Raw genomic sequence first — 22,763 nt, 5'->3', positions numbered from 1 at the left:
TTTCTTTCTTTCTTTCTTTCTTTCTTTCTTTCTTTCTTTCTTTCTTTCTTTCTTTCTTTCTTTCTTCTTTCTTTCTTTCTTCTTTCTTTCTTTCTTTCTTCTTCTTTCTTTCCTTCTTCTTTTTAAAGATTTTATTTGTTTATTTGAGAGAGCGAGAACGAGAGAGATCACAGAGGGAGAGGGAGAAACAGACACCCCACTGAGGGGAGAGCCTTATGCAGTGCTCAATCCCAGGACCCTGAGATCATGACATGAGCAGAGGGCAGATGCTTAACCTACTAAGCCACCCAGGCACCCTAGTTTGTTTCTTTAAAAGACAAAATAAATATCCTTCAATGTTTGTTAAAATTTCAAAGTCAAACTTAGAAACTAATTGTGTATATTATAAACTTGGTGTAACTAAGTATACAGAACAAAGTTTCTAAGCTATTAAACTGGTAAGAAATTAAGCTAATTTGGGATGCCTGAGTGGCTCAGTCCATTAAGCATCTGCTTTTGGCTCAGGTCATGATCCCAGGGTCCTGGGTTTGAGTTCTGGATCAGGCTCCTTGCTCAGCAGGGAGCCTTCTCCCTCTGCTGCTCCCCATGCTTGTGCTCTCTCTCTCTCTCTCTCACTGTCTCTCTAACAAATAAATAAAATCTTTAAAAAAAAAGAAATTAAGCTAATTCAAAATTGTCAACAATGATTTCATATTTCTGATTAGAATATAAGCACCTGACACTTTTATAGTTCTTTTGTAAGTTCTGTATCCAGTTATCAACAGAGGGTATTTCAGATATTCTCTGTTTTTCTCAAAACTCTTCTTCCATCCTCCATCTCATTCTCACCATTGAACTTGGCTTTTATGACACAGAAGTTAAAAAAAAAAAAAAGGGGAATAGATCCAGACAAATAAGAATTTCCTTTAAATTTTGCCACCAAACCACCTATGAACCTACAAACATTCATTTTTGTCACAAGGATAATGTGTCCTTTCTTTAACTCTTAGTATTTTTTAAAAGATTTTATTTATTTATTTATTTTAGAAAGAGAGCAAGAAAGTAGGGGAAGGAGCAAAGGGGGAGGAAGAGGGAGGGGGAAAGAATCTCAAGCTGACTCCACGCTGAGCGCAGAGCCCGACACAGGGCTTGATCTCACAACCCTGAGATAATGACCTGAGCCGAAACCAAGAGTTGGTTGCCTAACCAACTGAGCCACCCAGGTGCCCCAACTTTTAATATTTTAATAGTAATGACTTCACTTACTACCTACTCTGGGACCTTTTTATTTTAATTCATCCTTATTACCTAACTTTATTTTTTTTCAAAATCATTGGCTCATTTCTTCTCCCTTTGTCTGTCTCTGTGTGTCTCTCTCTTCATATCTCTACACACACACACACACACACTCACGTATGCACACACGTTCACAGACACACATACCTGGACCTCTTGGCTTGACATCTTCACAGGTAAATTCCTTGAAAGAGTTGTCTTCAGTTGCTGGCTTGAAATCTTATTGTCCCCTCATGCCTCTGCCCCATTTAGTCTGAAATCTCTAGTCATTATATCACTACTCTGGCAAAGCCACCACTCTGTTTGTCACTAAATCCAGTGGACATTTTCACAGCATAGGATGGTATTGACCATGTGCTTCTGTTCCCACAGATTGAGTTGCCCTCCAAAAATTGATGATTCTCTTATGTAAATCATTAACTTAAATTTCTCTTCACAACAATATACTGGTTATGTATTTCTGTCTGGATGTGTCACAGGAAAAACCAACACAGCATATTCAAATTGAACTAATCTTTCTGCCTTCATTCAAAACTACTTCCTCCTCCATTTTTTGGCTAAAAAACAGATGACACGTTACAATTTGTAAAGTCACAATTCTGACTTTTCACTGTTCCTCTCCTCTCGTACCTCATAATTCACCCAATTCTATTAAATCAGAGTATCAAGTATCCCTGAGAGTCATTCCCTTCTTTCTGCCAATGTCTGTGTGATCATGGTCTGAATGTCCATCATCCTTCCCCTCAACTGCAGGGTCACCCCACGCCCAAGCTTCTCTCCATGCCTCCATGCTACCCTGCACTCTTCTCCACCTTGCAACCAGAGTTATAATTTTTATATAATTTTGATAATATCATTCTCCTGCATAAATCATTTGAATTGCTGGGGTGCCTGGGTGGCTCAGTTGGTTAAGTGTCAGACTCTTGATTTCAGCTCAGGTCATGATTTCAGGATTGTGAGATCAAGCCCCACGTTGGGTTCCATGCTTAGTGGGGAGTCTGCTTGAGATTCTCTTCCTCTCTCTCTCTCTGCCCCCCCACCCCGTATGTGTACACTCTCTCTGTCTCTAAAATAAATAAATCTTTTAAAAAAATAAATCATTTGAATTGCTTCTTATTATCCAAGGGAAAAAATCTAAATTTTATAATATTACATGGCTTATGATTTGGATGACCAGAATTTCTTGTTTGCATGAGGCACTCCCAGTTGTCCCAGGACAGTCCCAGTTTATATACATTATCCTGGTGTCATTATTAAAGACCGCCCCCTTTGATTCTCAAGAGTATCCTAGTTTGTAAGATAAATCACGTAGTCACTTTACTTAAAGTTTTTTTTTTTTAATAATTCCACCTTTAATTTCTAGTACTGTATTTTACTATCCCTTCAATTGCATTCCTAAGTCCCATTCGTACTAAATTCCTTTCAACTTTCACTAAATGGTTTTTCACCAGTGAACCTTAACACATGAAGTTTCTTCTGACAGGTCTACTCCCCAGCCCCCAACTTTGCCTAGGTAACTACTTCTAATCCTTTGTATCTCAGTCTCAATATCATTCTTTCTGAGACATATTCCATGGCCCTGCTTGGACTGTGTTAGGTAACCCTGTTTGTCATTGACATAGCATATTATTTTTTTTATAGTAGTCCTACTTATTTTTTTCCATTATTAACAATTACTTACTGAATACCTGATATGTGCCAGACACTCATAAGTTTTTGTGATAAATTAGTGAACAAATACATAAAGATCCCTAGCTCACGGATCTTATGTTCTATCATAGGGAAGACTGGCAATAAACAACACATAAAAAATAAGGAAATAATTTAGTGTGTTAGAAGGTGATAAGTAATAAGAGAAAAGAAAGAAGGCAACTGAGCTAGTAAAAGGGTTTGTGAATTCTGGAGAGACTGAATTTTTAAATGAGGTGGTTAGCAAATCTCATTGAAAAGATGATATTTGAGAAAATATTGAAGAAAATGAAAGAATTAACCTTGTGGATATCTGGAGGAAGAGCATCCCTTACAGATAATAGCTACTACAAAGGCTTTATGGGAGGCCTGACTGGGTGTTCCAGGAACAGTAAAAAGGTTCTTGTGACTCAAACACAGTGGGCAATGATTGGTTATAGGAGACGAGGTGAAAGAGGTAAAACAGGACAGATTATGTTTGGGCTTTTAAACTCAAAGTAAGGATTATTTTTTCTACTCTGAATGAAAGAAAGTCATTGCAAGTTTTAAGCAGAGCAATGGCATGATCTCACCTATGCTAACCTATGTTTTAATACAATCACTTTGGCTGCTACTGAGATCCTTGGTTTGGCCCAAGGATTAGAGTACTTTCAAATGGAGGTGGTAAGAAGGAGAAAATTCTGGGTATACTTTGAAGATAGAGTAACCAGGATTCACTGATGATTGAAAGTAAACTATGAGAAAAAGAGAAGTGTGAAGAACCCCAAGGTTTTTGGTTTAAGCAACTGGAAAAAGGGAATGGCCATCCACTGAGATAAGGAAGGCTTGGGGAGTGCAGGTTTGGTGGGAAGCAGGGGTAAAAAGTTCAGTTTGAGACACACTGAACTTCAAATGTTTGTTAGACATTGAGAGGAAGATGTCAAACAGGAAGTTAGATATAAAAGTCTAGAGTTCAGGAAAGAGGTATACACTGATAAAGTAAATTTGGGATTCCTGAGCTTATGTATTATATTTAGAGCTATGAGACTGAACAAGATCATTGATGAAATGAGTATGGACAGAAAAGGGATAAAGACAAAGGACTAAATCCTACAGGATATCAACATTAAATATCAGGGAGATGAGAAGAAACCAGCAAAAGAGACCAAGAAAGAGCCACTGGCAAGGAAGTAGGAAAACCTGGTGAGTCTGGTGTCCTGGAATCCAGTGTATCATGATAATGGAGTGATCTGCTACATCAACGGCCACTAATAGTTCAAATAACATGAGAATTGAAAACTGGCAATTGAATGTAACAAAACAGTGACCGTCACTCTTTCATTGGAGAGGTAGTAGAAAATGGCAGATCAGAGGGGTTTATTACAGAATGGTTGAATTTATGGTTGACAGAGTTGAATTTAAACAGGAATTTAAACAGGGTTTGCTTTTTTTTAAATCTATTTTTTGATTAACATATAATGTATTATTTGTTTCAGGGGTACAGGTCTGTGATTCATCAGTGTTACACAATTCACAGCACTCAACCCTCCCCAATATCCATCACCCAGCCACTCCAACCCTCCCACCTCCCTCCACTCCAACAATTAAACAGGGTTTGCTTTTGCCAAGAATGTAAGGGAACAAAAATGTTGCAAGGGAACCAAGAGTATATGCAAGTAAATAATCATAATGCTTAAATATGGAGTTTAAGATGGGTAAAAAGAGAAGACAGAACATGAAGGGAGTGAGGGAGATTATTCAAACTTGATATTATAACTAGAAGTTTTAGAAGAGTAAAACCTTAGCTGAAGTTGAGACACAAATGAGAATGACCTGAAAAGATAGAAAATAGTGGTGATTAGAGGATGAATGTGTGAAATGAATAAATGCAGTGAGGCTGTTAATGGTTATAACAAGGTCTAAAAAGTGCAGAATTGAGGGGCCTCAGATGAAAATGATTTCTTTAGTGAATTCGAGGAAGTGAGAAGGCTTACCTATCTGAATTTTTAACACATTGGATGAGGCAGGAATAGTGTTGTGAATTGAATTGTGTCCACCAAAATTCCTATGTTGAAATCCAACCCCCAGTACCTCAGAATGTGACCTTTATTGGAGCTAAGGTCTTTACAGAGGTGATCAAGTTAAAATGAGGTCACTAGGGCAGGCTCTAATCCACTATGACTGGTCTCCTTATAAGAAGAGGAAATTAGGACACAAAGATACCTCCAAGGAAGACAATGAGAGGGGACATAGGCAGAAGATGACCATCTACCAGACGAGTAGTGAGTCCTGGAACAGACCCTTCCCTCACAGCCCTCAGAAGGAACCAATCCTGCCAACACCTGGATTTTAGACTTCCAGCCTCTAAAACTGTAAGGCAATAAATTTCTGTTTTTTAAGCCACCTGGTCTGTGGTACTTCATTATGACAGTCCTGACAAACTAAGCTGACTAGAAACATTAAGAAATAAGTAGAATGACATAGGATCAGGCACCAAACAAAGCAGTGAAAGATAGTGGTGATACAATAGGAAGATCTGGGATACAAAGCTGGGATTTTAGAAAGGATAAAAGGAAAAGAGTATGAAAGAGTCAGTGAGAACACTGAGGGTATTTACCCACCACCTTTTTAAAGGGCTGAGGGGAAGATGTCATGGAAGAATCAGTTTTTGTTAAGCAAAGGAAATGTTCAAAGAAGAGCTTGTTTCTGTAATTGTAACTACTTTTTGAATTGTGTTTTCCCTGCTAGATTCTAAGCAGAAAAAAAGGAACAAGTTTGTTGAAATTCTCATGTTTGTTTGCAGTCAGGGAATTGAAGGATTTCTTCTATGATAAGTTCTGTTTTCTCTCTGAATTCAGCAATGTGGTCATCTGCAGAGGATAAATATTATAGATATGAATTTTAACTTAAAACCTTAGGATGTAAATCATGGCTTTTCCCTATTTTTGTAAATCAAATTTATAAAATTTAATTTTTAATCAATTCCACATACCTACTAAATAGAAAATTTAATCTTATTTTCTCTAGGATCCCATTCACCTCTTACCCAAAGATAGAATGAATTATAGATTAATCCTTATTTATGGTGCTAAAAAATTGGATAAGCATAGAGTTTCTGATGGCAACAATCTTTACCTTCGCTCTGATACTGGAATTGCTGAGTACTGGTCCCCACATCTTTTTCTCAGAAACAGCAGTTCTGGGAATGTTCATATATTCCCATCACATGAAGGCTTCCCCACGAACTACAGACACACTAGGCTTCCCCTCCCGCTAATCTGAGTTTTGTGTATATGAAGAGGTACAAGTCTCTGAAACTTAAATTGATTTCAGTTTTGAGAAATACTTGGATATTTTCACCAGACTTGTGCTACCAACCCTCACCCTCAAAAACATTTCCTGTTTACTATTGACTACCCCAGTATTCAAAAGCCTTAAACTATTTAGGTTTTGCTGTTACTACTGCCTCAAGGTATTTCCACAGCTTGAGTACTATTGTCTTTTGAGTGAAAAATCAAAGGTCGTGATTACAGAGTAGCCTTCCCGACCACCGACCACCTGGTGAAAATTCATTCCTTCTCCTGCTCCCAACCCCACTGTTCTTTACCACATCATTTTGTTTTATTTTCTGCATGGTATTTATCATTATCTAAAATGTCTTTTTTCATTTATTTGTCTACTTGGTTATTTTAAAGATAAACCCTTATGTGTAGAAGCAGTATCTCATTCCCTGCATATCCCAAGTGCCTAGGATAGTGTTTTCCATGCAGTAGGTAATCAATAAATATTTGTTGAATAAATATAAAATATTAATGGTTTTAATATAAGAAAAGTGGTTACAAATCAGCAAGAGAATAAGAACAAAATGGGGGAAAAAGATATAATGAGAAATCCACTATATTGAAAAGGCCAAAATTTTATTTGTTAATTTTAAATAAATGTAAATTGAAACAAGGTATTTTTTTCACTTTAGATTCCTAAGTATTTCGGTGTTTCACAAATCTTATGTTTTGTGCAATAGAACTAGACTCAGCAAATACACTTTGCACAAATGCAGAATTTTTTTAATCCATGTAGGCAAAAATGTCCACATGGGAAAGAAATAACCTGTAAGATTAAAGGGTAAGCAATAATATATTTACCAGTTATAATGGTTGTATTTCATTTTGATCATTAAATGTTGATTATCATCTAGGTGGCAAATGCTTTGATGGATTTTTATGTTTCCTTGTTGCAGGTACTGTGGCTATAGACTTGCAAGACACAAGCTGTAGATCAACAAGTGGCCCCACCCTGTCTCTTCCTACGGAGGGAAGCAAAGAAATCAGAAGACCTAGCATTGCTCCCGTTTTAGAGGTTGCAGATACATCATCAATTCAAACATGTGATCTTCTAAGTGATCAATCAGAAGATGAAACTACACCAGATGAAGAAATTTCTTCAAACTTAGAGTATGTTTAGATATTCTAGAACAGTTTAAGATTTACTAGAATTTGTGCTACTATGGGGCGCTAATGTCCTTACCTTTTGTATATTGTAGAATCAATTCCACATACTTCTACCAGAACACCCTTCCTATTAGCCTGTATTTCCATTACCTATAAAGTATTTTAAGACCTCAAATTTCTGGCTTCAACATATATTTCCAGGATCTGTTTTCTCTAAATTATCTTTTATACTTAAAGAAGAAAATATATAAATTGGTATTTTCATGATATAGGATGCATTTTCATGATTGCATGTTTTTGTTAGTTATATTGTACTTTCTACTTTTAATTTATTTCCTTCCATGTCCATATTAAAGTTCGGTCATTATTCAACGACATGTAGTGCAGGTTTCCACCATTAAGCTTCCCTTCCTCATCTTAGCGTGCAGAGGTATTTTTCATATGGTATACACCAATAATATTTTGAATGAATGAATACATGAAGTACTAGTTCTCTTTACTATGCCTCCATAATACATAGTGCCAGTGTCCATGCTATTAATCACATTTTAATCTTCAGTAAGGTTTGTTTACTTGTCTTAGTCACATATTAATATTGCTATTTCTTGAGGAAAGCACAGTGGCCAGCAGTCTTGAAAATGGAGTCTGAAAGAGTTTATTTCCCATGTAAATTCCACCCTGTACTGGTGATGTGCAAGTGACTGATTAAACAATTTGAACCACAGTGTCTATATCTGTAAAGGGGGTATAATTACTGCTTCATAATGTTCAGACGTAGATTAATTGAGATAATGGAGAAGTGCTTAGGACACTGCTTTGTGCTGAGTAAGCATTCGATGAGTAATAATTACTAGGAGGTGTAGTAGTACTTACTAGTAGTAGTGGGATTGGCAGTGGTGACACCATTTAAACACCAGTCCCAATATCTTTCATCTAATAGATGTTCAGTTAATGTTGATGTTAATGTTGAACTAAAATGAACTGAAATATAATTGAAACTTAAAAAAATAATCCTTCTTTTAATCCTTCACACTTTAAAAAAAATTTTATTACAGGGAAGTTTGATGTTCCTGCAGAACACAATCCACTCTCCAAGAAGTCATAGTACTCAAATTTATTTGTGAAATATTTGATGGGAACAAGGAGAGGTTTGACTGCCAGTATATTTCTAGAAATGATGTTGTGTGGTGTGATTGAAATTTTTTCTTTACATATCCTTCTGAAAAGACTGAGAGGTGGATTTTTTTTTTTTTAAGCAAACTAAAAAAGATATTGAAATAATAGTGGAGATTATCAACTTCTAAGTTTGCAAAATGTGCACCATCTTATCCTCCTAGCTAATAATGTCTGGAAAACAATTTAAACTAGGTTTGAAATTTCTTGGCTTTGAAGGTAATTTTTACTGAGAAAAGAGTTTTCATATTAGATAGAGGAATTTTGCCTCTACCAAATTTTATTTCTTAATTTTCATTTATGCTGCTACTTTTTGATAGTTTTATTCTGAAAATTAATATAGTTGTGATGTGCATGCTGGTAGCTACTTTCATAAAGTCAGCAAATAATTATCTTTGATAATATTTTAAGCATGTTTCCAACAATATTCTGTTTTTGGTGGGTGTTTGAATAATTAACTGAACTGTTTACTCCTTTGTGGTTGTGCATTCATGACTAATGAATATTAATGGAGTAAATCATAATAAGTCATTTTGCCTTAAATGTGTTTTATAAAAATTAATATTGCAGTTTAAAAAAATCTTTCTAAATCTTTTAAACCAAGGAATGGCAAACTTTTCCTAAAAGGAACCAGCTAATAAATATTATAGACTTTATGGACCATATAATCTTTGCTGCACCAATCCAACTATTTTTTTTTTTTAAAGATTTTATTTTATTTATTTATTTGAGACAGAGAATGAGAGAGAGAGCACATGAGAGGGGAGAGGGTCAGAGGGAGAAGCAGACTCCCTGCCGAGCAGGGAGCCCGATGCGGGACTCGATCCCGGGACTCCAGGATCATGACCTGAGCCGAAGGCAGTCGCTCAACCAACTGAGCCACCCAGGCGCCCCACTTCCATATGTTTCTATATGCTTATTTGTATAAGCAAATATAGAAGCATATATTTGTATAAGCATTCAAATTTATAGTTGTGTTTTTTTTTTTAAAGATTTTATTTATTTATTTATTAGAGAGCGAGCGAGAGAGAAACAGCATGAGAGAGGAGAGGGTCAGAGGGAGAAGCAGGCTCCCCGCTGAGCCGGGAGCCCGATGTGGGGCTCAATCCGAGGACCCTGGGATCATGATCTGAGCCGAAGGCAAGCCGCTTAACCAACTGAGCCACCCAGGCGCCCCTCTTAACTATTTCTTTATCAAAATGTAATTGCAATATAAAGAGTTGCACCCAATTTTATAAAAATAGACACACATGGCTATAACTTAATTGTCCAACTATGTGTGTTTTATTCAAGGCAACTCAAATATTTCATATTGTTTTACAGATATGCTAAAGGCTACCCACCTTATTCTCCATATATAGGAAGTTCACCCACTTTTTGTCATCTCCTTCATGAAAAAGTGCCATTTTGCTGCTTAAGACTAGACAAGGTAAGCAATTGTTGTTTTGTCCAAAACCGAAATTATGGCATTTTGTAATTACATATATTTAAATAATTTTGTATAGTCTTTTGACTAAAATATGTTTAAAGAGCATTATCTTTTCAAATGTAAATGCAATACATAAAATAGTGAATTGTACTTTCTTAACTGTACTAAAGATTACCCAAATGCTTTACCCTTCTACTAAAGTACCCGATTAGTCAGTCGGTCATGTTTTTAAAGAGGAAAACAAAGGTGCCAGAACCTCAAACCTATGAACTCTCAACATTGAGAGTCTCTCAAAATCACTTTGGCCAATTGTGCACTATTTATTTTGCAAGGCATTTTTGCCTCAAAACTTAACGTGGAATTGCTCAGCATGGTGAAATGAGCTTGTCTATGTGTTAGCCCCAAAGATTCATTATTGACTAGACTGAAAGCTAGCATCAGTGTTGTGGTTTTTATCTCCTTTCCTAAAGATTTTATTGTAGCTCTTGATTCTTGCTTGGATGTTCTAAAGGAGCCATTCAAAACAGAAAGATTACAAGAATGCAAACATTTTTAAATCTCTTTCCCAAGATGGCCACTGGGCATGATCTGTATAAGAGCTTGTTCTCTTGATGAATAAGAAAGCAGATAAAAAGAAGATTTTCAAATCCTCCACCTCCCAGAAATTAAATTTGCTGCTAATTCTAACCAGGAATTTATTCTTTTACTCTAAATTTTGGAGTTAACAAGAGTTAAAATCCCAGCTCTCTGCTTACAGGCTTTGCAATTTGGGCAAATAACTTCGCCATTACATTTCGGTTTCCATATTTGTAAAATGGTTGTAATTTTAATATGAGCCTCATCAGGTTCTCGTGAGAATTCTGTAAATTAGCACAAGTAAAATGCTTAACACGGTGCCAGGAAGTTAATAAATGAGTAGGCACCTAATGCGTTCTGTTAGTATTCTTGCTACTATTACTTTTTTATAAAAATAAACATCATGAAGCCTGGCTGTTACTGTCACTCTTGAGGAAGAATAGCGGAACATCAGAAAATCTTTGCCATTGCTCCCAAATATTCCTCTGTGTCCATTAAGCTGGACAGTTCCATCTTTCAATGCCTTTTTTTTTTTTTGGCCCTTTTTTTAATTTACTGTCTGCAGTATTTGTTACTACTGACTAGCTGTGTATTTTTGGTAACGTTAATAAATCTTAAGCTTCAGGACTCCTTCACCTGGATTGGCCTCTTCTAAGAACCTGTGATTTATTTTTTAAAATTTATAATATTTGTGTTATTTTCCTTAAAGAGGATTCCCCAAGGCCCCACAAAACCTGGATTCACTTCCGGTAGCATTTTTTTTTTTTTTTTAATTTATCAAAGAGAGAGAGCAAGAGCAGAGGGAGGGGCAGAGGGAGAAGCAGGCTGCCCATTGAGCAAGGAGCCCGATATGGGACTCAATCCCAGGACCCTGGGATCATGACCTGAGCCAAAGGCAGCTACTTAACAGACTGAGCCACCCAGGTGTTCCTGCATTTTACTTTTTAACACATAGTTCAAGAGAAAAAAACATACTGGGAGATCAAAGAGTGGAAATGATTTATCTCCAAGCAGGGAACCTGATACAATTGAAAAGCTAAACTTTCAGAGATAAGGATTGGTGAAGAAACAATAGAGGGTCTTTTAAAGCCAAGGACTCTGAGACTCTGAACTGTCTCTCTCTCTTTTTTTTTTTTTTTTTTTTTACCGTACTAAGAAGGCAAAGTTTCAGAATGCTGTTGACTGGCTGATGACATCTGGTATTATCCTTTATTTATTTAGCATTGGTGGCTGGAGGTAGTGGTCTGTTATGTAAATGAATGCTTACCTGGCAATCAAGAGATGGGATTAAACAGTCAATCCTACTGCATCTGTGAAGTGTGTGAGTTGGGATTACTTGCCCAGTTCATTCTACAACAGTATCAACAAACTGGTTCCTGATCAAGGTTTATCAACACTAAATTCCTGTTTTCTCCTTGTTTTGTTTTGTTTTGTTTTGTTTCTTCTAATTGAGCTACTTCTGAATCTCCTAAATTAATTCTTTTTCCTCATTTTATCTCATAAATATTGAAGTTCTTAATAATCTCAACATCACTTGTCACTCTTCTCTTTCCATGACCTCTTTGGGAGTAACCTTATTCATTCCTTCATGTGGTTGTGGATCCTACTTACATTAGTAAATCTCCAATCATACTTCCAATGAAGACTTACTCTTTCCTTTTTAAAAAATCATTTCCCCTTTTTTTCATTCTTTTTTTATGTCTTAAGTGTTCTGGATTCATTTTCCTACTGATTACAACTTTTGAAATTCTCCTACTAAAGTCCTATTAGTGTTAAGTTCTGTCAATTTCAGTTTCCCTAGAAATGTCCTTATTCTTGAAAGACAGTTTTGTTGGGTGTCCAATTCCAGGATGAGTTTTCTTTTTTTTTTTAGCACATTAGAATTTTGTTTACTGCTTTATGGGTTCCATGTTGCTATTGAATGGTTGGCCATCATTCTAGTTTGTATTCTCTGTGGGTGGTCTCTCTTTTCTGTCTGGCTCTTTTTAAGATCTGATTGATTGTCTGGTTGTTTTGCACTTTTATTACCATGCGTATGAAGCTGGATTTTTATTTATTTCTTTGAATTAGGATTCTGGAGTTCCAGAACCTGAGGACTTGAGTATTTCATTAATTCTAGAAAATCCTTAGTTAATATTTACTTGAATAGGGCTTCTTTCTGATACTTTCATCTCGTTTTCAGGTATTCTGTTTAAATATATGTTAGACATTGTCATACTACCTTCCAAGTATCTTAACTTTTCCATACTACTTTATATCTCTTTTCTTCTCACATTCTGAGTAATTACATCAACTCTGTCCTGCAGTTGACCCCTTCACATGCATCAAATGTGCAATCTAACCCATTGTTTGAGTTTTTATTTTTAATTGTTATACTTTTTAGTTCTAGAATATGTATTTCTTTTAACATCTACCTGAATATTTTAAGTAGCCTCTTGTTCTTTGTTCATACTTTAAATGTTCTTTATTTCTTTAAACATAGTAAACACGTTCATTTTTTCTGTTCTGAATCTAATAACAACAAAATCTGTAGTCTTTGTGAGTCTAATTCTATTGTTTATTGTTTCTGCTGACTCATGGTGCCTTGTTCCCAGCAGCATTTTTAATTTTTTTATTAAAGAAAAAAAGTAGAGAATATTCCAGAATAGGTGATGAATCCATGGAGAATCAAATAATCTCAACCCAAATAAAAAGAAACCCACAGAGAGGCCTAGAAAGATAAAAGAGCAGAACACTAAAACAGTTCTCCATGCAGATAATTTAGTTTAAAAGAATCTTGGTTTAATAATGCTAAGTCCAGTAAGTACTAGCTCTCTAGAAAATAGCAAAATACCCTCAAGATAACAATGAGTTTTGATAATGTATTGTTACTGTTTTGTTGTTATTATTAGTATTGGTATTTTACTTTTGCGTATTTCTATTATTATCTTGCTAGCTCAGGTATACATTTAGACAACTATGTTTTCTTTTTTTGTTTTTTAAGAACAAAGAGATCTTTCTCGGTATCCATCCCTTTAGATGTTCAGTACTTGGAATGTTCCAAGGTCATTTAATTATAATATTATTATATTTCTGGAAATGAAAGTCAGAGGTAGATTTTTTCTAGCTTTCTTGAGGTATGATTGACAAATAAAAATTGTATATATTTAAAATATATAACATGATTTTTTTTGATATACATATACATTATGGTAATTTTTAAATATAGATACCCAGATGTCATCTAGCAATATGTTTTAGTTTACAATAGAACATGTGCACACACATATTTCTGACTTTTTCTTCCCCCATATTAAGCTACACACTTGCAATTCATTTGTCTTGTCCATGCACACCTTCACTTCTTGAAGCAGGCTGGAGAACTGGGCATAGAAAAATGTAACTAACTATTTTCAAATTTGTTATAAAATAAAGGATTTACTAGGTTAGATTAATTTTACTTTTCCATATATCCTAAATTTTTTCAGCAAATTTTAGTGGAGTATAAAAATGGCATTTCTTTGTATAATTTTTCTTCTCTAGAGTTGCCAGCATAACTACTATGAGGACGCAAAAGCCTATGGATTCAAAAATAAGCTAATTATAGTTGCAGCTGAAACAGCTGGAAATGGATTGTATAATTTTATTGTTCCTCTCAGGGCATATTATAGACCAAAGAAAGAACTTAATCCCATAGTACTGCTATTGGACAACCCGTAAGTATATTTTAAAATACCCAAACAAGACAAAGAGTTTTTAATATTATATCAAAAATTATTTATTCTAATTTGCTTAGAATATTTTAAATCAGATACATTATGGCACATGATTCATTGGGAGATATATTTTGTGCTATGGTACAAAACAATCATTGAATATGGTTGTTTCACAAATACTCCTTAAAACATCACTGGAACACTCTGAGCTTTTTATTTAAAACTATTGTGCAAGTGGTCATCACTCAATACCAATGGGAAACATGCCATCGAAATAATTACAGTTATTTTCCTTAAATTAATCAACTAGCCTGGAAAATTTCTGCCAAAGCTGGACAACTTTTTTTGGTCTTTCTAAAGAACCATTAATTATCAACCAAGCGTATTAATGATCCATTCTTATGTGGTACTATGACACATCATCATAACTTAATGTGATTCTTCCACTGTTAAAATATATATTCTATAACATAATATGAATAATTAATGCTTTACCATGATCACTTATTTTGAAAATGTTGGATTGATATACTCTTGTGAAATAAGACTACTTAAGCATTTAAAAATCCTTATGCATATATAAATGTAGGTCATGAATGCAGTGGTCAAACCCATTGTATCCTAAAATTATGATATTCTTCTTTGTGACTCAAATTGGTAGCAGATGGTCCTTAGATCAATACCATATTTTAGGATCCTCCAACTCTCCTCTTAAATTCCAAAGTGATGCAAAATTTCAGGATAAACTAAATGAGGCCAAAATCTGTTGCCTTGTCTCTGCCTTTAAATTTATCAGAAGAAGTTCTTGAAAACAAAAATATCTTTCCACTATAACTTCATAACATCATTTATAGTGAATATACTAATATCAAGACCCTCATTGATGCATCTTTTTTAGTATCATTATTACAATGGTAATCAACTCTAAAAATTGTGAACACTCTAGAGGTTTCAGTTGAAGCATTTTCAGATATTATGACTCAGTGACTTTCCTGATACCACTTTGGTGTCCAAGGAAAGGTCAGGTAAATATAGGGCAGGGATGGGGAAGAGAAACTTGGACCCATTGTCAGAAGAAATAAAAGCTTAATGAAACAAATCTTAGGAGGATGAAAGTTGGGTTGCCGGATGGCTATGGCAATGGAGTGGTTGTGAAACACTTCCAAGGCCTTTGAATGTATCCCTAGTTCTAGAACCTTTCTGGCAGGAAGCTCTAAGGGACTGGCTAAACTGGCACACAAGAAATGCTTAGCTGACCCTGGGAATTCTAATGCATCAAGTTTTGGCTCTTTTTGCTTATGGTGTGTCTGTTCCCTTAAGATAGAATTTAAGGCAGCGGTATTTACAAGTTGATTGCCCTAGAGCATCCCCATCTTGTATGTCTTGGATCAGAGTGGATCCTCTGAGGTCCCAGAATACAGAGAGGAAGATAGGAAGAGACTTGAAAAAGTAGAGCTGTGCTTATAGCATCCCTGAGGTAAAGCAAAGGGTAAAAGCTGACCTTTCCCCTGTTTTACATTGTTTCAAGGTAAATTTCTTGTTCTAATGTGTGAATCTAGTTGGGTTCCTGGACCTAATTTCAATACAATACAAATGTGTGTATGTGTTGGTGGGTGATTTCCGACATCCCCAACAAGCATCACTTGAGACACCAATTGGGAGTCCTACAATTCAAGTTGATTCTGACACTATTACTATCTAGGTTAAGGGTTCCAAAGGTTAAGGGTTTAGTCCTACAAGATTGCCCCCTTCCCTTCAGAAGCCAGTCACAAACTTTAGCTTATATCACCTCTGTTTCTGACTGACCAGATATAGGTTGGAGGTTCCAGTGGCCCCTTTCTTGGGCTTCAAATGCTACTCACAAGTCCAGGTTGTTTAGCTATATTTATGACTGACAGACTAGAAATCAGAGTTCCCTACTCAAGTTCCATTAATTTGCTAGAACAGCTCACAGAACTCAGAGAAAAATTTTACTTAGCCGAATTTCTGGTTTATTTAAAAGGTTGTAACTCAGGAACAACCAGAAGGAGGAGATACATAAGACAAGCTATGGGGAAAGGGCATGAAGTTTTCATGTCCTCTCTAAGGGCGCCACTATTGCCAAATCTCCACATGTTCACCAACCCAGAAGTTCCCCAAATTCCTTCCTTTGGGTTTTTATGGAGGGGTCATTACATAGACATAATTAGTTAAATCATTGGCCATTGGTGATCGAACTCAAACGCTAACCCCTCCCCCTCTTCAGAAATCAGGGGATGGGACTAAAAGTTCCAACCCTCTATTCATGGTTGGTTCCCCTGGCAACAAGCCCCCCAAAAGGGGTGCTTTCCAAAAGTCACCTCATTAACATCAACCCAGTTGTGGTGGAAAGGAGCTTGTTATGAATAACAAGACACCCATTTCACTTTTATGGCTCTGAAGTGATATCAGGAACTGAGGACAAGAGAACAAATAATTTAACAAAAGATGTCCCCATTGTTCTTATCCTCAGGAAATTTCAAGCATTTTGGGAGCTATGATGCAAGAACCATGGATGATCTGAATGTCCAAATATAGATTTCTTATAAATCACAATATTGCACCTCCTAAAAGAATCTATCTCTCCAAATTTTAGAGTGGTGTTCACTCCATGGACTGCAGATAGGCTCTTCTCTTTCTTAATATCTAGTCTTACTAAGTAATCCCATCTCAGCATCACTAATACCCCTTTGTCCACCTTATGATCCCGTTGAGCAGGTGGCAGGGGCTAGCATTCCTTAACATGTGCACCTTATGTAGATTTTTGAATAGCTGTAACTAAATCAGTCCCTTTAGGTTTGGTTCTCAATAAACAGGTTGCCAAAATGCCCAATTACTGATGGATTGGTTGATTGATTGATTTGTAATTTAGAATTATCAAAGCAAGTAGTTGTTTTTATAGTCTTAATTCCTGAATCTGGTCAATCATAGAAAAACCCCAAAATTCCGTTTCTCTTAATTACTGGCAAATTGGTCAGTATTTCTGTGTAAATCTAGATGTAGCTTTTATCAGAGAGTATTTTGTTGGAATAACACCATACAGATCATTTAATAAAATTAATATTCTTTACTTCTACCCTCTGTTCATAATAGTAATAATTGTTGAACATTTACTATGTCAGTCATCATACTAGACACTTTACCTTTATTTTACATTTTATTCCCCTTAGAAATATATTCACATCATATAGTGATGATTTATCCTCAGAAAGATGTAGCAAGCAGCTTAAGATCTCAAAGTTTACAAGTTACAATGATAATTTTTAAATAAACCAGCTTATGTCTCTTTGTTACAGTACTCTTATTTTATAGACAAGGAAAAACAGACCAAAGAAATTAAATGACTATAGTCATATATATAATTCATAGTGCATTGTTCTTTCAACTATATGATCTTGCTTAATTTACAGATTTTTGATATATGAAAAAATACATTGTCAATTCTTTTTAGTAACAATATATTTTAACTTTGGATTATTTTGCATTACATATTTTCTTGCTTTTCTGATGACTTACATTCTGGACTTCAAATATTTCCATGGTGTTGTTTGTTAGATGATTTTTGTAGGGTTTCACTATTCTTCCAAAGGGTTAGGATGAAAGTACATGTTGTAAAGTTTATTAGCTTCCTGATGACTTCCAGAAAGTGGTATCTACCATTTTTATTTGTTGTCCCCTGCTATTTTGGTCAAGAATGAGGAAACAAAAACTAAACACTAATAAATAATGTTCCAGGAAGTTGTATGCAATCATTTTTTTTCTTAAAAATGAGATTCATCCTGCTGTGCCATGACTAGTATTTTGCAATGTATCCTACAATGTTACAAAGAAATGTGTTGCTTTCTTCTTCAAATTTCTCCATGTTGTAAGAATTTATTCACTAAAGATTGTGCACACTTTTACAATTATCAGTTTAGTGGGTTTTGATTTTGTTTTAAATTTACATGAGAATTGCTGAAAATAATATTCAATACACGACTATTTAGGAAGTTTAGTTGGAAGACCAATTAATTTAACATAACAAATAAATAATAACAGATGTCATAAGTAGGAATTTAAAAATGCAAATTAAATTGATAATATTCACAAACATAATATGTCGAGGTAAGTGTTCCTAATGTTTCCAAATAGAAAGCCTTCGAGATCTCATCTGGTAACTAAGCGGAACCCAGTCACAATGGAAAACATTTTGCACTTGATACTGGCTCATGAGGGGTGGTCTCAGTTCTTTTTTTTTTTTTTTTAAAGATTTTATTTATTTTATTTGAGAGAGTGAGAATGAGAGAGAGTACATGAGAGGGGGGAGGGTCAGAGGGAGAAGCAGGCTCCTCGCTGAGCAGGGAGCCCGATGCGGGACTCGATCCAGGGACTCCAGGATCATGACCTGAGCCGAAGGCAGTCGCTCAACCAACTGAGCCACCCAGGCGCCCTGGTCTCAGTTCTGATTGGACGGCCATCTGTTTAGTTTGGTCTGTTTTTGTGACATATTGATTTTGAATATTTTGATTACCACCCTAACCTTAAAGGTCATCTAGTCATCTGATAATATCATTTCATATGAGAGATGGAAACAAAAGTCAAAAGCTTTGGAATATATTACCCAAAGCTACACAAAGTTGAAATGCAAGATCCAGGCCTATGTTCCTATATTTTACATCTTATTTACACAATCCTTTTGTTACATCAATCTTCTTTTCATATATGGTGTCAAGCAAACTTCAGCTTATTTCAAAAACAATGATAAATTGTCTGACATATCAGAGTCCTTTATTAAAGACATTCAAATTTTGAACTCATACAGATCTGAGATAAGGTCTAAGCTTATTTACCTTCTTGGTAAAAAGCCTTTTTTGCATGTTATCAGATTTCTTTAAGCTTCAGTTTTCTCATGTGTAAAATGAGTAGAACATTTATCTTAACAAGTAGTGTTGAGACTCTATAAGACAGTGTATACGAAGCACTAGTGTAATATCTCACTTAGAAAAGGCAGTCAGGAAATGTCAGTTTCCCCCCTTCCTCCAATCAAAAAAGTGACATTGTCATTATTCAAACTGATGAGTGGATTTGGGTGAAAACCCAGTTAACAAACAAAGGAGATTTATTTTAAGCAGTTGAAATGAAACTCCTTATATATTTTTAAGAAATAAACTACTTAAGTATAGAATTACTAAATGCTAACAAAATAAACTGTCTCACTACATTCATTTCTTGAATTTAAAAATCAGCAATTAAGTCCATTATAGTTATTGGTTAAGTGGGAAATAATGATCTTCAACTTTGCAAATCCATGCAAATCCACAAACCTTTTCACTTCCTAACAAACACTAGCTAATTAACATTTGAATATATTGGCAATTTTATAATGAAAACTTTTGTAAGAATATGATGTTTTAGACTCATAAGCTGTCATCTTTCTTAACACAGTTACAGTTAGGATGGTGATTAATGATGTGCTCAATTTTTTCTGTTTACTAACATAAATTTTTGTGTGTGTTGAATTTTTATTTCTTATATTACTAGTTAGATTCAGCATGTTTCATTTTGGTCTATGCATATTTATTTTGTGCTAGATCTATTTTCCTGTTAGGTTTATCTTTTATTGGTTTGAAATTTTTTTTTACATATTAAGCAAATAGGATCTGTAAATTTTGTATAAGTAGCACATTTTTAAATGTTTGTTTCTTATATGTTAAAATTTTTGTGATGAGCTTTACGGTTAAATATGCAATTATTTTTACTAGTTTTCCATAATGTAATATCTGACATAGATAGGTCTTCTCTATTTAGCAATCAGATTAAAAAATGCATACATTTTATCCTATTGCATTAATGGTTTATTTTTCTACATTCCATTCTTCAACTGTACTTTGGGGGTGTAACATAAGAAAGGGACATTTCCTATTTTTATTAATGTTTTATGTTTTTGCTTCGTGGTTTTCAATGTAAAGGTTATGCTTGCCAATTAACTTTCAATAATTAGAAAGATTAGTCTATTAAGAGCCTATGATATCATTTATGTTACTCATTAGTTATTAAGCAGTTTAGTGACATGAACACTATTGCCAGTTTATTTAAATGAGCTAACATAATACATGTAAATGTACAATTGCTGTATTCTTGATAGTTCAAGTTTCGTTATAAACTACCTTTATCGATAGAAGTAGTAGATAAATCTATTTGCTATATAAGTTACATTTTGCAAAAAGCAGGGCACATTAGACTCCCTACATTAGATGTGCTTCATCAAGATTATGTATTTGCTAGGTTTCAAGGGTTTGATTTACCTTGTAACAGAGCCAAATCCATGTAAACATGAACCATGCTATGCAATGAAAATCCTGAAGTAATTTCTGAGGATGTGTAAGATTGCGTGCACATTGTAAATACACATTTATGGCAGAATTGCATGTGGGTAAAATTCATGGGTTTCCTAAAACAAGGCAATAATATTGATGTCTTAGTAAATTTAGTGATTCATACTGGACAAGGCAACAAAATACAAAGGCCATATTTTCAGTTTTAACTCTAACAGAAGGGTTGGCATAAAGTAAGGACTTAATTTTGTCCTCAGTGACTCCAGTACTATTTATTACACAGATTTTCAGTATCTTTATTAAGTTGAATTCTTCAATAACATCATTTACTTTTGCTTTACTAAGCTTTAGAATACAGAAGATAGAAGAAAGAAATTGAAATTATTTGAATTTAAAAGAATGAGTCAGATTAAAAGTGTAGTTATTCCAGCCAGGGAATATATATCTGCAATTAATAACGAAGGATTATGGATCTATCTCAGCCACATAAATTATTGAACTACTCACTTAATCTGAAAAACTATATGGGAGTAAAGTGAGATGAAACAAAATAACAACCAAAAAAAAAGACACAGGCAAAATGATTATTCAGATCACCACAAAATCTCTACCGCCCCAGCCTTGTGGCACTTGGCATCCTCGTATACGTGCTTCTATAATCATGAGGTAGGGCAAGAGAGACATGGAGGGTCTTGAATCAGCAGTGAAAATGACACTTCTATTTTTAAGAAGCAGAACAGTGCTCAGACAGAGAACTAGAAGACGTTATAAAAAGGTTGCTACTGGGACTGCTACTATTTGTTGAAAGAATATACATCATGAGCTTTAAAGATATTTATATTCTGTGATTCACTAATATCCCTCTATGAATGTTTTGCAGTAAATGATTAAAAAACTAATGCTAGAAAAATGTCATTCAAAGATGTTCATACCTGTATTATAATAGCAAGATATTGGAAATAACTTGTAACTTCAGTAGCATAAAAGTGAAAATAACTTACAAACTGAGTAATTGAGGAATTTTAAAATGAATTGTGGTACATTTGTAATATGTAATAATATGGGGCCTTTTAAAATGAGTACAAAGAAATTTAACGATGGGAGGAATTGATCAACATTACAATAGTGGTATTTTTTGGAAGATCATCTTTTTTCATTTCACTGTATTGTACATTCTTTTTCTTTAGAGTGTAAAGGGCTAAGAGGATGATCAACAGGAAGAAAATAAGTCAGGGAGGAAAAGACTTCATCTAGCTTGGATATTATAGGTGCTACACTTCCCTTTTCCTAGAATTTCCCCCCCCTTCTCTTTTACTGGCAAACATCCAGATTAAACATAACCTCCGTGAAATGACCCCTGATTCTGCCTTCTGAGTGCAACCTATTGTTTATTCTTTCTGATTAAAACACATATTGTAATTGTGTGCTCTTATACGTGGGTTCCAAAAACTGTATTTCTTATAGTACAAGGTAACACGATATTCTCATATGCCTTAGTAAACTGAATTGTCTATTAAATAAAAAGTTTTGGATACATATATGCTGAGTGAATAAATGCATGAAAGAATTAATAACTTTGTAAAATGAATACAATAGATTAAGTGATTTTTTAAGGAAGCATCCAGGTTTATGATGCTTTCCTCAAATATGCATATAAGTAAAGATTTCAATAAATATTTGCTCAACAATATATATGGAGTAAGTCAATTATTTAAAAAGTGAATTACTTTCATTTTAATTTTCTTTAATACATGTGTTGCATGGGTGCATATACCCTATTTATTGATTAATATACTGATATAGTAAGGGTTGTATTTAATTGTGTATATTCCTTAGAGAAAGGTGCTCTTAATAAGCATGCTAATTTAGTTCTCTATGCTTTGGGCCATCTAAGAAAAATCATTAATTTCTCATCTTATTCTGCATGAATAATTTTTAAACTCATTGATAAAACTCTTTAGTTATCATTAAGAATATCATTTCAGTATTTTTGTAGAATAATGCCATAATGTTTCTGATTTAGAAAGCAGAAATACGAGTTTTTATAATTCTGAGTGCATTATGTATTCATAACAAGTACAAATGATATTTCCTAATTAATGTTAAGAAAAAAGGCACTTTGTCAATCTTGTCAAACAGTGTTTAGTTTTGGAAATGCAAACTAAGT

The 22,763-nt window shown here is 34.6% G+C and overlaps 1 protein-coding gene across 2 annotated transcripts in view; it reads left to right on the top strand.

The window, feature by feature from the left end:
• KCNT2 (potassium sodium-activated channel subfamily T member 2) overlaps window positions 1-22,763 on the top strand; it is a 379,267-nt gene that overhangs the window by 276,833 nt on the left and 79,671 nt on the right. For both annotated transcript variants that reach the window (XM_035010164.1, XM_035010163.1), the window contains 3 exons: window positions 7,181-7,394; window positions 9,888-9,993; window positions 14,092-14,264. In XM_035010164.1, coding sequence (XP_034866055.1) covers window positions 7,181-7,394; window positions 9,888-9,993; window positions 14,092-14,264 — 493 coding nt within the window. The remainder of the gene's footprint in view (window positions 1-7,180; window positions 7,395-9,887; window positions 9,994-14,091; window positions 14,265-22,763) is intronic.

Source organism: Mirounga leonina, unplaced genomic scaffold (genome assembly GCF_011800145.1).
Source record: "Mirounga leonina isolate KUSES-001 unplaced genomic scaffold, KU_Mleo_1.0 Mir_154, whole genome shotgun sequence".
Classification (NCBI taxonomy): Eukaryota; Metazoa; Chordata; class Mammalia; order Carnivora; family Phocidae; genus Mirounga; species Mirounga leonina.
Note: the sequence above shows the minus strand (reverse complement) of the source record. Positions and strands in the feature narration are given on the sequence as shown.